The sequence below is a fragment of the Cherax quadricarinatus genome, chromosome 51, assembly GCF_038502225.1.
Source record: "Cherax quadricarinatus isolate ZL_2023a chromosome 51, ASM3850222v1, whole genome shotgun sequence".
Taxonomy (NCBI): Eukaryota; Metazoa; Arthropoda; class Malacostraca; order Decapoda; family Parastacidae; genus Cherax; species Cherax quadricarinatus.
In genome coordinates, this window is record NC_091342.1 from 25,349,723 (window position 1) to 25,364,571 (window position 14,849).

Below are 14,849 nucleotides of genomic sequence, written 5' to 3' on the forward strand. Positions count from 1 at the left end.
ATGTGTTACAGTCTTGTACCTGTGTTACAGTCTCTTGTACCTGTGTTACAGTCTCTTGTACCTGTGTTACAGTCTCTTGTGCCAGTGTTACAGTCTCTTGTGCCTTTGTTACAGTCTCTTGTACCTGTGTTACAGTCTCTTGTGCCTGTGTTACAGTCTCTTGTGCCTTTGTTACAGTCTCTTGTGCCTTTGTTACAGTCTCTTGTACCTGTGTTACAGTCTCTTGTACCTGTGTTACAGTCTCTTGTGCCTTTGTTACAGTCTCTTGTACCTGTGTTACAGTCTCTTGTACCTGTGTTACAGTCTCTTGTACCTGTGTTACAGTCTCTTGTACCTGTGTTACAGTCTCTTGTACCTGTGTTACAGTCTCTTGTACCTGTGTTACAGTCTCTTGTACCTGTGTTACAGTCTCTTGTACCTGTGTTACAGTCTCTTGTACCTGTGTTACAGTCTCTTGTGCCTGTGTTACAGTCTCTTGTGCCTGTGTTACAGTCTCTTGTGCCTGTGTTACAGTCTCTTGTACCTGTGTTACAGTCTCTTGTACCTGTGTTACAGTCTCTTGTACCTGTGTTACAGTCTCTTGTACCTGTGTTACAGTTTCTTGTGCCTGTGTTACAGTCTCTTGTACCTGTGTTACAGTCTCTTGTACCTGTGTTACAGTCTCTTGTACCTGTGTTACAGTCTCTTGTACCTGTGTTACAGTCTCTTGTACCTGTGTTACAGTCTCTTGTACCTGTGTTATCATCTCTTGTACCTGTGTTATCATCTCTTGTACCTGTGTTATCGTCTCTTGTACCTGTGTTATCGTCTCTTGTACCTGTGTTATCGTCTCTTGTGCCTGTGTTACAGTCTCTTGTACCTGTGTTATCATCTCTTGTACCTGTGTTATCGTCTCTTGTACCTGTGTTATCGTCTCTTGTACCTGTGTTATCGTCTCATGTTCCTGTGTTATCGTCTCATGTTCCTGTGTTATCGTCTCTTGTACCTGTGTTATCGTCTCATGTTCCTGTGTTTTACCTCTCATGAACGTATGTTATTCCCACGAGTACCTGTGTTATATTGTCAAGTATCTGTGTTGTACTCTCTTGTACATGTGTTATACTTCCATGTACCGGTGTTATACCTTCACGTGCCTGTGTTCACCCTCAAGTGCCTGTGTTACACCCTCACGTGCCTGTGTTACACTCTCGCGTGCCTGTGTTACACCCTCACCTGCCTGTGTTACACCCTCACCTGCCTGTGTTACACCCTCACTTGCCTGTGTTACACCCCTCACGTTTCTGTGTTACATCCTCACGTTCCTGTGTTACACCCTCACTTACCTGTGTTACACCCTCGCGAACCTGTGTTTCGTCATCACATACCACCACCTCTTTATTCCATCCTACTTAACCCTGCCGTCCCCTATTATTAAATCACGAGATCCCTCCTGTGTGACGGGATATGACAGGTTTGGTTCCCATAGTTTAACTGTCATACAGAGCAGGGTAGCAGTAGACGAAATTCATCTAATTTTCTGTAATAATAATAAAATAGTGTAGATTCTGAGAGAAAATAAAGAGTGCATTTTCACAAATTTGTACTTTTGATGGAGTTCCGAAACATTGCAATAAACGTTGCAATAAGCATTGTTCCCGAGGCTCCGTATTTTCGTGACATGAGGGGAGTTGCAAATCTTGTTCGTTTAAACCACCCATGTCACCGAAGAAATAACACTTTCCTTCCCACATTCTCCAGTTTATGTATATGTTGTTAGTGAATTCCAAGATGGCCCTTTATCTGTTATGGTCGATTTATGTTACGCTTGTCAATCTGTTACTCGGTGGTGGTGGCGGTGGTGGCGGGGGTGGTGGTGGTGGCGGTGGTGGTTGTGGCGGCGGTGGTGATGGCGGCGGCGGCGGCGGCGGCGGCGGCGGCGGCGGTGGTGGTGGTGGTGGCGGTGGTGGTGGTGGTGGTCGTCGTCGTCTTTGTCGTCGTCTTCGTCGTCGTCTTCGTCGTTGTCTTCGTCGTCGTCTTCGTCCTCGTCTTCGTCTTCGTCTTCGTCCTCGTCTTCGTCTTCGTCTTCGTCTTCGTCTTCTCTCTCCTACCCTCCCTCGGCTATAGGGACAAGGACTGTAACCAGAGCCCAAAACTAATAAATTCAAACAGGTGATTACACATCTTTCCCATTCATCAACATCAATACACACACTCAGATTCACACACACTCATACAACCACACAGTTATGTATTCACGCATGCTCATACATCCACACACATTCAAGAATCCTCACTTATACACCCAAATACACAAATACTTCCCCACATAAACAACCCTACACACACACACACACACACACACACACACACACACACACACACACACACACACACACACACACACACACACACACACACACACACACACGGACAAGCAGAATTAACTCTCCCGTGATTGGGTGGATATCAAGTGAGCACTTATCATTGTCGTTCCTTTCGCTCCCTGCTGTTTCATCCCCTAGCAAACCTGCTCTTGTGCTGCTCCACACCCTCGTCTACCCTAATATAGTGGTTACAAGACGGAAGCAAATTGTTTTCCAAAGGCAAAAATTTATCTGAAGTTGTTCTGTGTTAGGACAATGTCCAGAATCGAACGAAATAGGAAGATATGATGATCAGGACGAGGCCAACCGGGAGCAAATTGATATATTATGAAACGATGGGTTTCTAGGCGAGTTCATCTATTTAATGCAGATATTGTGGTGGTGATGCTGGGGAAGGCCGCTGTAGTGGCTAAGTGTATTGTCCTCGTGTCGACCTCTACCTTCCTCTGTCTGCCTCACCAATCAGCTTAATTAACTTTCAGTACAATAACTCAATCAGAACTGGACTATAGTTGTCATCTCTTTGCCTCTGTGAAGGGTGATATTATGAACTGAAGAATCATTTCTTTACTTAGGCCCAGGTATTGGTAATTAGGCCTAGGTTTTTGGTAATTATACTCATTTTTTTTTCAGTAAGTCGGCAGTCTCCCACCGAGGCAGGGTGACCCAAAAAGAAATAAAATCCCCAAAAAGAAAATACTTTCATCATTCAACTCTTTCACTTCGCTCACACAATCACTGTTTTGCAGAGGTGCTCAGAACACAACAGCTCAGAAGCATATACGTATAAACATACACAACATATCCCTCCAAACTGCCAAACTCCCGAACCCCTCCTTTAGAGTGCAGGCATTGTACTTCCCATTTCCAGGACTCAAGTCCGGCTATATAAAAATAACCGGTTTCCCTGAATCCCTTCACTAAATATTATCCTGCTCACACTCCAACAGATTGTCAGGTCCCAAAAACCGTTCGTCTCCATTCACTCCTATCGAACACGCTCACGCACGCCTGCTGGAAGTCCAAGCCCCTCTCCCACAAAACCTCCCTTACCCCTTCCTTCCAACCTCTTCGAGGACGACCCCTACCACGCCTTCCTTCCCCTACAGATTTAAATGCTCTCCATGTCATTCTACTTTGATTCATTCTCTCTAAATAAACAAACCACCTCAACAACCCCTATTCAGCCCTCTGGCTAATGCTTTTATTAACTCCACACCTTCTCCTAATTTCCACACTCCGAATTTTCTGCATAATATTTACACCACACATTGCCCTTAGACAGGACATCTCCACTGCCTCCAACCGCCTCCTCGCTGCTGCATTCACAACCCAAGCTTCACACCCATATAAGAGTGTTGGTACTACTATACTTTCATACATTCCCTTCTTTGCCTCTCTCTATAGATAACGTTTTTTGTCTCCACATATGCCTCAATGCACCACTCACCTTTTTTCCCCTCATCAATTCTATGATTAATCTCATCCTTCATAAATCCATCCGTCGACACATCAACTCCCAAGTATCTGAAAACATTCACTTCTTCCATACTCCTCCTCCCCAATTTGATATCCAATTTTTCTTTATCTAAATCATTTGATACCCTCATCACCTTACTCTTTTCTATGTTCACTTTCAACTTTCTACCTTTACACACACTCCCAAACTCGTCCACTAACCTTTGCCATTTTTCTTTAGAATCTTCCATAAGCACAGTATCATCAGCAAAAAGCAACTGTGTCAATTCAAATTTTGTATTTGATTCCCCATAATTTAATCCCACCCCTCTCCCGAACACCCTAGCATTTACTTCTTTTACAACCCCATTTATAAATATATTAAACAACCATGGTGACATTACACATCCCTGTCTAAGACCTACTTTTACCGGGAAGTAGTCTCCCTCTCTTCTACACACCCTAACCTGAGCCTCACTGTCCTCATAAAAACTCTTTACAGCATTTAATAACTTACCACCTATTCCATATACTTGCAACATCTGCCACATTGCTCCCCTATCCACTCTATCATATGCCTTTTCTAAATCCATAAATGCAATAAAAACTTCCCTACCTTTATCTAAATACTGTTCACATATATGCTTCAATGTAAACACTTGATCTACACATCCCCTACCCACTCTGAAACCTCCTTGCTCATCCGCAATCCTACATTCTGTCTTACCTCTAATTCTTTCAATTATAACCCTACCGTACATTTTTCCTGGTATACTCAGTAAACTTATTCCTCTATAATTTTTACAATCTCTTTTGTCCCCCTTCCCTTTATATAAAGGGACTATACATGCTCTCCGCCAATCCCTCGGCACTTTCCCCTCTCTCATGCACTGATTAAACAAAAATACCAACTACTCCAACACTATATCCCATCCCCCCTGCTTTTAACATTTCTGTTATGATCCCATCAGTTCCAGCTGCTTTACCCCCTTTCATTCTACGTATTGCCTCACGCACCTCCCCCACACTCACATCCTGTTCTTCTTCACTCCTAAAAGATGGTATATCTCCCTGGCCAATGCATGAAATTACGGCTTCCCTTTCTTCGTCGACATTTAAAAGTTCCTCAAAATATTCTCGCCATCTATCCAAAACCTCCTTTTCCCCATCTACTAACTCCCCTACTCTGTTTTTAACTGACAAATCCATTTGTTCCCTAGGCTTTCTTAACTTGTTTAACTCACTCCAAATTTTTTTCTTATTTTCATTAAAATTTCTTGACAGTGCCTCTCCCACTCTATCATCTGCTCTCCTTCTGCACTTTCTCACCACTCTCTTAATCTTTCTTTTACTCTCCATATACTCTACTCTTCTTATAACACTTCTGCTTTGTAAAAACCTCTCAAAAGCTAACTTTTTCTCTTTTATCACACCCTTTACTTCATCATTCCACCAATCACTCCTCTTTCCTCCTGCACCCACCCTCCTATAACCACAAACTTCTGCCCCACATTCTAATACTGCATTTTTAAAACTATTCCAGCCCTCTTCAACCCGCCCACTACTTGCACCAGTCCACCTTTCTGCCAATAGTTGCTTATATCTCACCCGAACTTCCTCCTCCCTTAGTTTATACACTTTCACCTCCCTCTTACTTGTTGTTGCCATTTTCCTCTTTACCCATCTACCTCTTACTCTAACTGTAGCTACAACTAAATAATGATCCGATATATCAGTTGCCCCTCTATAAACGTGTACATCCTGGAGCCTACCCATCAACCTTTTATCCACCAACACATAATCTAACAAACTACTTTCATTACGTGTTATATCGTACCTTGTATATTTATCCTCTTCATAAAATATGTATTACTTATTACCAAACCTCTTTCTACACATAGCTCAATTAAAGGCTCCCCATTTTCCTTTACCCCTGGCACCCCAAATTTACCTACTACTCCCTCCACAACATTTTTGCTCATTTTAGCATTGAAATTCCCATTCACCATTACTCTCACACTTGGTTCAAAACTCCCCACGAATTCACTCAACATTTCCCAAAATCTCTCTCTCTCCTCTACACTTTTCTCTTCTCCAGGTGCATATACGCTTACTATAACCCACTTTTCACATCCAACCTTTATTTTACCCCACATAATCCTTGAATTAATACATTTATATTCCCTCTTTTCCTGCCATAACTTATTCTTCAACATTATTGCTACTCCTTCTTTAGCTCTAACTCTATTTGAAACCCCTGACCTAATCCCATTTATTCCTTTCCACTGAAACTCTCCCACCCCCTTCAGCTTTGTTTCACTTAAAGCCAGGACATCCAGTTTCTTCTTATTCATAACATCCACAATCATCTCTTTCTTATCATTTGCACAACATCCACGCACATTCAGACTTCCCACTTTGACAATTTTCTTATTATTCTTTTTAGTAATTATTACAGGAAAAGGGGTTACTAGCCCATTGTTCCCGGCATTTTAGTTGACTTTTACAACACGCATGGCTTACGGAGGAAAGATTCTTATTCCACTTCCCCATGGACATAAAAGGAAAAGTAATAAGACCAAGAACTATTAAGATAAAATCACATGTATGTGTAGTGTGACCTAAGTGTAAGTAGAAGTAGCAAGACGTACCGGGTGGAAAATCTTTCTCAACATTAACAAAATACGAGAGCATCAGCTGATTTTCAAGATAATTATTTACCAAACCATTCTAAATGTGTTTAGGAAATAGAGAATCAGAGAGAGAGAGAAGATATCTGAACAGGAAATATGTGATTTGTATTTAAAAAACAGATTTTTGATTCAAGTGCTATTTTTAATTTTTTATCATACAAGTGTACACTGGTCGATCCATGTGTAGCGTGTGAGAGCTGTGCTGTAGTGGCTCCTACTGAAGCCTCTTTCACGATGTCTGATGCTTGCCCATGAACTCTTGTAACCAAATTTATCGTCATTTAAAACAGTCTATTTTTACACAATTTCCAGCTCATTTTCTGAACATTCTCTACAACTGAAACGCTTGACTTAAGTTATTTCAAGTAGAAATGTAAAATATATATTACCACAAATGAGTATATTAAAAGATTTCCATGATCCGGTGCCTGGGTAATCCCAGGAACGTTCAAATCTGCACCTATTGTGTGAGGATATGTACTTACAATATAAGCTATACGCAATGTATAAGAAAGAAAGGCACGAAAACTCTTTTTTAATTAATTCATTCAAAGATCCATATGAATTACTAGTTTGTCTATTATTTCGGAAATATTTATTTTTTTTTTTTTTTAGTATCATTGCACGTAGGGGGAAAAATGAAGCAGCAGAATTAGCCACAAATCCCATAATAATCAACACTGAAATCAAGCTGGTAATTGATTTTTCTTCAATTGTATAATGACATGCGAGGGATGATGGGGAAGGTGTGTAAGTAGCTACATCAAGGAATATCAACATCTGTCATACATTTCACCAAGCTTGAAGGATCTTGCAATCACCGAATAACACGATGAAGAAGTTTTGGACAGAATAACAACATGAGATGCGAGTAATTGTGGGATGAATCTGGAAACGACACCTAATGCTGAGTCAAGGTCGTTTGAGGGAGAGGAGTCATCATTCACATGGAAAAGAAATAACTGAAACCTTTACGAACTCTATCAAATTACCTGATGAAAAAATATAAATCTACTGTACGTACTTTATTTACTCAATACAGACGTTACGAAAGTTACGTTGAAAGCTCTATCCCTAAGCTTCGTTTCCTCAAACAACATTGTAACCACGAACCACTCGTTCGTGGTTACAACAATATATATCCTGCTTGTGGAGGCTAGTACACCAAACGGGGAGCAGAATGAAATTAGTTCTGAGGTACCCACACCATCGTATGTCCTTGGATCACGGTACAACACCTAGCTTTGCTGGGTGCGTGATCCTTGTAGGATTGTATGGTCAAGTGGGTTAGAGCGTCGTGAATTTTCACTAACCATGAGGTGGGCTAAAACAACTTAGGTTCGATACCTCGGCTATTCACAGTGTTGTTACTGATTACATACCACTAGTTGGTTACAATATTATACTATTATATATATATATATATATATATATATATATATATATATATATATATATATATATATATATATATATATATATATATAAATATAGGGAGGTACTACCTCTAGAACTGTTATAGGGACCCTCATCCTCAGAGAAAAGAATAAACTTGCTTCAGGGAAAACTCAAGGTTCTCCCTGAAGCTGTTTGAGAATTTTCTCCTACCACCCCTATATTATATATATATATATATATATATATATATATATATATATATATATATATATATATATATATATATATATATATATATATATATATATATATATTATTTAAAGACAAAATACATTGACAAAACATTCACAAAAATACGATAGAATGTAAAACAACATAGGTAACTCAGAGCTACATCTCGAATACTTCGTCCAGCTCCCCGGCGGTGGGCAGCGTGCCCAGAATGCTGCAGGCATTTCCTCTCTGGATCGTAACACTGAGTCTCTGAAAGAGGAAGCTGGTCGCCCTGTGGTCCTTGGCTTCTTTGATGAGCTTTTCACCCAGTTCTATTAGGAACTTTAGGAACTTGCCCCATGCTCCAAGGGTCTCCGACCCTATTGGGATGAAGTTATAGCAAGGGGGAAGGTCTTCATATTTGCGGATCTTCTGGGTCTCCCTGTGGCTGGCAGCTCCACCCCCTTCCACTACGGAGTATGGCAAGTAGGTGTCTGCCAATGTGGCGGCACATGTGTAGTCCCAGGCAATCTGCTTTCCATCCTTCCAAGGTAGCATAGTGGCTCCATCAGGACGCTTTAGAATTCCGTCAGACCTCTGCACTTGGGGTTCCCGTTGAGCTGGGCAACGGGCTGTGGCAAGGCTTCTCTTTATGATGTCATTGACCTCCTCATGCCTGGCATACTTCCCTTCTGCTGTGTGACACACGAGATCATGAAGTTCGTACTGATCAGCTGTCGCCCTGCCGCAAATACACCTATGTTCGGTGAGGATGGGGGCGGCTAGGCGAAGAGCAACACCAATCCGAATGGCCTGTGGGTCTAGTCGAGTGCCCAAGGAGGAATTGGGAACAGCTAACAGGAAATCTCCTGAGTGTGGTGCCTTCACTGCCAGGAGACGAGCTTTCTCCTTTCCTGAGGCGTTGGAGAGCATTGTGTTGGCGATTTTTTCCATGATCAGTTTGTCCCAGTGGGACTGTTTGTGTTCTTTGGGAGGAGCTGGTCTACTGGAGGAATCTGTAAGGGTGTCCCACTGAATCGCTGCTTCAGTAAACCTGGGGTCTTGAGCTCCTACCACGTCTCTCAAGCGTTCGGGAACAATCTTCTTGACTAATGCACTGGAAGCCAAACACGAAGACAGAAAAGCAGGTAAAGCAACATGCGTTGATTTGCGCACCCCTATACCTCCCAGTCGTACTGGGAGGGTTGCCTGATCCCATTGCTGATCCTCTAGTGACAGGTTCAGTGCCTTCTTGAGGGTTGACCTCAGGTGTGTGTCATATTCGTCGAGTGTTGGGTTGTCAAAAGAGGGTGCACACCTCAGGAAGTAAGTGAGTCTTGGAATAGTAAGGCACCTTGTGAGGAGATACAGAGCATCATGGGCATCAAGATTGCTTATTCTCTCCTCCATTCTCATCATGTGATTCAATTTGTCCTTGAGGACTGTGTCGATGGCCTGGTGACCCAGAGTAAAACACCAAAGCCATAGAGAAGAGGACGAAGACACAAAACAAAAATTACAATAACTACACACAGCGAGAAAGTCAGAAAATTTATATTTTCTCCACCAATCCTACCAACTTTAATCTTTTTATGGCGAACCTTTTAATTATTTTGGACACTGGCCATTGACTTTATCGGTGCGAAAGTGTCGGACAAAGGATTTATTACAGGCGTTCCTCCCTCCTCCCTCCCTCTCCCTATCTCCCTCCCCTACCCTATCTCCGTCCCCCTGCCCCTCTCCCTCCCCTGACATTGATTGTAGGAAGTCGTACACGAGCTTGGCGAGCGTCACTCAGTGAGCCCAGTGATTAAAAGGTTCGTATTGTTGTTCTCTTATTCCACATGCCAATTTCTGTCCTTTACATTCTTACCCTTACTTGGTTTTACTACCTCGCACACGCATGTGGTTTTTACACACACACACACACACACACACACACACACACACACACACACACACACACACACACACACACACACACACACACACACACACATACGAGGAACAGGCAGAACAACAGAGGAATCTGGACACACTCCAGGACTGGTCCAGCAATTGGCTCCTGGAGATCAACTCCACAAAGTGGGGAAAGGTAAAAACCACAAACGGAGTACAGTCTACGGGGCCAGAGCCTACAAACCTCACTCAAGGAAAAGGACCTTGGTGTGTGTATAACACCGGGAACATCTCCTGAGGCACACATCATCCAAATAACTGCTGCAGCATATGGGCGTCTAGCAAACTTAAGAACAGCATTCCGACATCTAAATAAGGACTCATTCAGGACCCTGTACACTGTGTACGTTAGGTCCATATTGGAATATGCAGCACCAGTTTGGAACCCTCATCTAGCCAAGCATGTAAGGAAACTAGAGAAAGTGCAAAGGTTTGCAACAAGACTAGCCCAGGAGCTAAGTGGTATGTCCTACGAGGAGAAGTTATCGACCTGACGACACTGGAAGACAGAACACATAAAAAATATTGAGAGGTATAGACAAGGTAGACAAAGACAGGATGTTCCAGTGATGGGACACAGCAACAAGGGGACACAGTTGGAAGTTGAAGACTCAGATGAATCACAGGGATGTTAGGAAGTATTTCTTCAGTCACAGAGTTGTCAGGAAGTGGAATAGTTTGGGTAGTGATGTAGTGGAGGCAGGATCCATAAAGCTCACGGAGCGCGATGAGTGACCTAGTGGGGACCAGTGACAAGAGCTGTGACTCGACCCCCCGCAACCACAACTTGGTGAGTACAACTAGGTGAGTACACACACATACACACACACCAGCAATAAGGCGGGGCCAGGAGCTGTGAATAGACCCTTGCAACCACAAGTAGGTGAATAGACGCTCATACACACAAAAAAAGAAAAGACCAAGTGTCTATCGACAGCTACCTGTGACAACCAGTAACTAACACACAGCAACACGGCTCAGCAGTCAGCACAGCGAACGATTGTGTATAAAGGTGATCCAGTCAGACTGTCGGGAGACCGTTATATATTTGTTGACAAATTTCTAACATATTTTCATGTATACGGATGGAAATACGACAAAAAGTAGCTCAAAACATATGTATAACCTCAGGTAAAACTATAAGTGAAATAATCCTATTATAATTTTCATGGGAAAACGGTAATCCAGGTGGCGTCATACAACGTCTGGGGAACGAAAGATAAACAGGTCTGATCCAAGGAAGGGAACGACAGCTCTAACTCATTAACTTCAAGGCCTATAGATACATTTTACAGCTCAAGCGATTGGTTTATTGAGGACGTATTATGCAAAATAGTTTAAAAACTAGAAAACACGTAAATAATAGTGAATTAGGGATTAAGAGATATGAAAAAAAAAAAAAAGGAAAGCAATAGCTCAGGTTGCCATGACACAAGCAAACCAGAACATGAAGTTACAGTTTCTTGTTACGAAAAAGCTAGTGCAGAAAGGACATTAATAATTTACAATTTTACGAAGTAATTGGTGGTTATTGGCATTGTTATGAAGTGTGAGGAAATGTCTACTAAAACTACTACAAAAAATACAAAAAAAAAAAAAAAAAAAAAAAAAAAAAAAAAACATTGGATACATTGATCACTGAAGAATGGACACCATCAATACGCATAAATTTCCTTAAATGCAAGAATGTAGTGAATATTTTGATGATAACAGTTTACATTAAATACATCTCATCCAACCAACAATCACTTCTTTTTTTAGATTTTTGTTGCACAACACTTTTCTGACGAGAATTGAAGAAACGTTGCGTAACGAGCTGTTATTGGGACAACGTTTCGCTCAAGTATTAGTGAAAAAAGACAGTTGCACAATTTATTGAAAAAACATCTCAGTAAAGTTTTCTTTCTACAGTTGTGTCTCTTTGTACGACTTTTCGGCTTTGCATCATTTGTTTCATTTCGTGAAGGCAGGTTAAAGTTTTAATTTTATAAAGTTCTACACAGAGCTAAACTTTGTCCCAACGATTGTTTGTTCCTCAACGTGTGTCTTATCTTCGCTGTTGTCAAGAATGCTACATTTGGAACCACCTGATGGGTTGTGTTGAGCAACTGACAAGAATTTCGTGCAATTATCCCTGACCATCGTATCAAACCACTCAGGACAGAGGTCTCACTCACTCTCTCTCTTTCTCTCTCTCTCTCTCTCTCACTAAGATCGTGAGAATTACAGAATTAACTACATCACACAAGTAATTTTTCTCACTTAGTAATTATCAGTTTTAAGAGTTATTTTGTAGCTTAAACCTTAACCTCTCATCCAAGGACTTTATAATTTTATCTCTAAAAAAAATGGTTTATTGCAATGTTCCTCATTATCTGACTCAATTTCTCGTTTCGGGCCTCTTTTATCTTCTCTCTTGAGGAATCTCTTAAGAAAGGATTCATTGAGAAATGAATGACTATCTCCTGAGAAACCCGATAAAAACGGACAGGATAAGACGTGAAAAATGACAAACCACCTTATGAAAAGCTTCAGGACGAAAGAGAGCTGAGAGGCAATGTCTCACCTGAGAAACCTGATGAAGTGTTGGAGAGAAAAACTGAAAGATGAGAGGCAATGTTTCACCTGAAAAACCTTCTAAACAAAGTCTTGAGGAAGAGAGAGAGGTGGGAGACGGGGCGGCGAGAGACGATGTGAGGCAGTAGTCGGTAGGTGAGAACCAGACCCGTCATGAAGAGGAACGTATCTACCGACAACCAGCCGTTGGTCACCACCTGGGCTATCACCGGGTCCTGGTACTGTTGGTACAGCGACACAGATGATTATTAGTTTTTATATTCCTGGGAAAAAGCAAAACCTGTAAGGGTTACACAGCGCCTGGGCAAAGGGGCAGTTAGATTTGACCTGATGATAGGGAGAGTAGTTGCAATACCATAGATCAAGGGTCCTGCTTTTAGCATCTAGGCTACCGCCTCAAAAAAAAAAAAAAAAAAAAGGGGAAGGCAATATATCTGGGTCACTATATTATTGCAGACTAAGAAGCTTCTTTTTTTAGATAATAAGAAAGATCCCTTCAAGGGAGGTTCCTTGATGCTGGTGAGGGGCTCTTGATCTAGGGAAATGGATCTGTGCTCCAGTTCCCTGAATTGAGCTTAAATGCCTACCATCTTCCCCACACATGCGCTGTATAATCCCTACTGGTTTATCGCTGGCCATGTTGATAATAATAATAATAATAATAATAATAATAATAATAATAATAATAATAAGAAGAAGAAGAAGAAGAAGAAGAAGAAGAAGAAGAAGAAGAAGAAGAAGAAGAAGAAGAAGAAGAAGAAAAAGAAAAAGAAGAAGAAGAATATAAGAAAGATAGAATAAAGAAGGGGAAAGACTAGGGGTTAAGGGCCAAAGTTTGAAATATTTGGCACATAATACTAAAGTGAAGACGACTCAAGAATACTGCGCCGAGCACCAGAGTTCCAAAGACATTATTCTCTGGTATTAGTTCAGACTATACGATGACATGACCGCATTGCTATAAATGATAAATAAATTTCTGAATTCATGGCCAATAGTTGAAGCATACTGAAGATGTTTTAGTCTTGTGTGAAGAAGCTTATTTATGTTCTTTAACTGGAGGACAAGACTCCAGTGCTTCGTTCAGTCATATAATGCAGAACATTGTGTAAAATAGACTAATGCCAAAGACTTACTTCCCTGTAATTCTACAGTTCAACGAAATATTGTAGAATTATATCTTATTAAGAACGATGCACAAATATTTCAAATTTGAGTTCCGGTATCTATAAACCTGACAATTTTATAGACCAAAATATTATTCATAATCTTAAAGGTAAAAATATTTTAAACAAAAATGCAGTGTGGGTTCTTTGTCATACGAAGAGTTTGACTTGATATTGAAATGTATGTGTAGGACGGGTTTGTGTGAAGTGTTATCACCTTCTCTGAGTGAGGTGTCTTATTCCTATTGCTCTGAAGATGTGTGTGCAAGCACATGAAAGTGATCTCACTCACTAGGGTATTTTTACAGAAACACATACACACACACCTACACACAATATATATATATATATTTATTGGATTAAGGACCCCAATAAAGTTAAGTTGCTTTCTTGTTATAATAATCCGAACGTTATAAGTTTCCTACTTACCTCATAAATGATAATCTTTATTTTACTTATTACAATCTCTGCAACTTCTCTTCAGAATCTCCCAAGAGCACAGTGTCATCAGCAAAGAGCAACTGTGACAACTCCCACTTTATGTGTGATTCTTTATCTTTTAACTCCACGCCTCTTGCCAAGACCCTCGCATTTACTTCTCTTACAACCCCATCTATAAATATATATATATATATACTGGGAAATAATTTCCCTCTTTCCTACATACTCTAACTTAGCCTATATAAAAACTCTTATATATATATATGCAACATATATATATACGCCTTTTCCAAATCCATAAATATATATAAATACGATGTCGTGCCTGTAGCAAGAACTCATTTAAAATTAAGTCCTTTCTGAAATTTTCTTTTATGCGTTTAACGATATAGTTTTTTCATTAATGTTAATGTAAAAAATTTTATTTTGCACCAGAATCTTAGAAAACTTACCTAACCTTATTATAACAAGAACAATTTATTTTAGCCTAACCCAACTTGTTTACAATAATTTAATACTAAACACAGTGAAATATATTTTTTTCGTTAGGTTCAGAATGATTTTGGCTAAATTATTGCATA

The 14,849-nt window shown here is 40.6% G+C and overlaps 1 protein-coding gene across 1 annotated transcript in view; it reads right to left on the reverse strand.

The window, feature by feature from the left end:
- The window catches only part of LOC128694743 (nose resistant to fluoxetine protein 6), a gene marked incomplete in the record, with an annotated part of 85,087 nt that overhangs the window by 25,258 nt on the left and 44,980 nt on the right, over positions 1-14,849 (reverse strand). Inside the window, 1 exon segment of the mRNA XM_070095972.1 lies at positions 12,710-12,882. Coding sequence (XP_069952073.1) covers positions 12,710-12,882 — 173 coding nt within the window.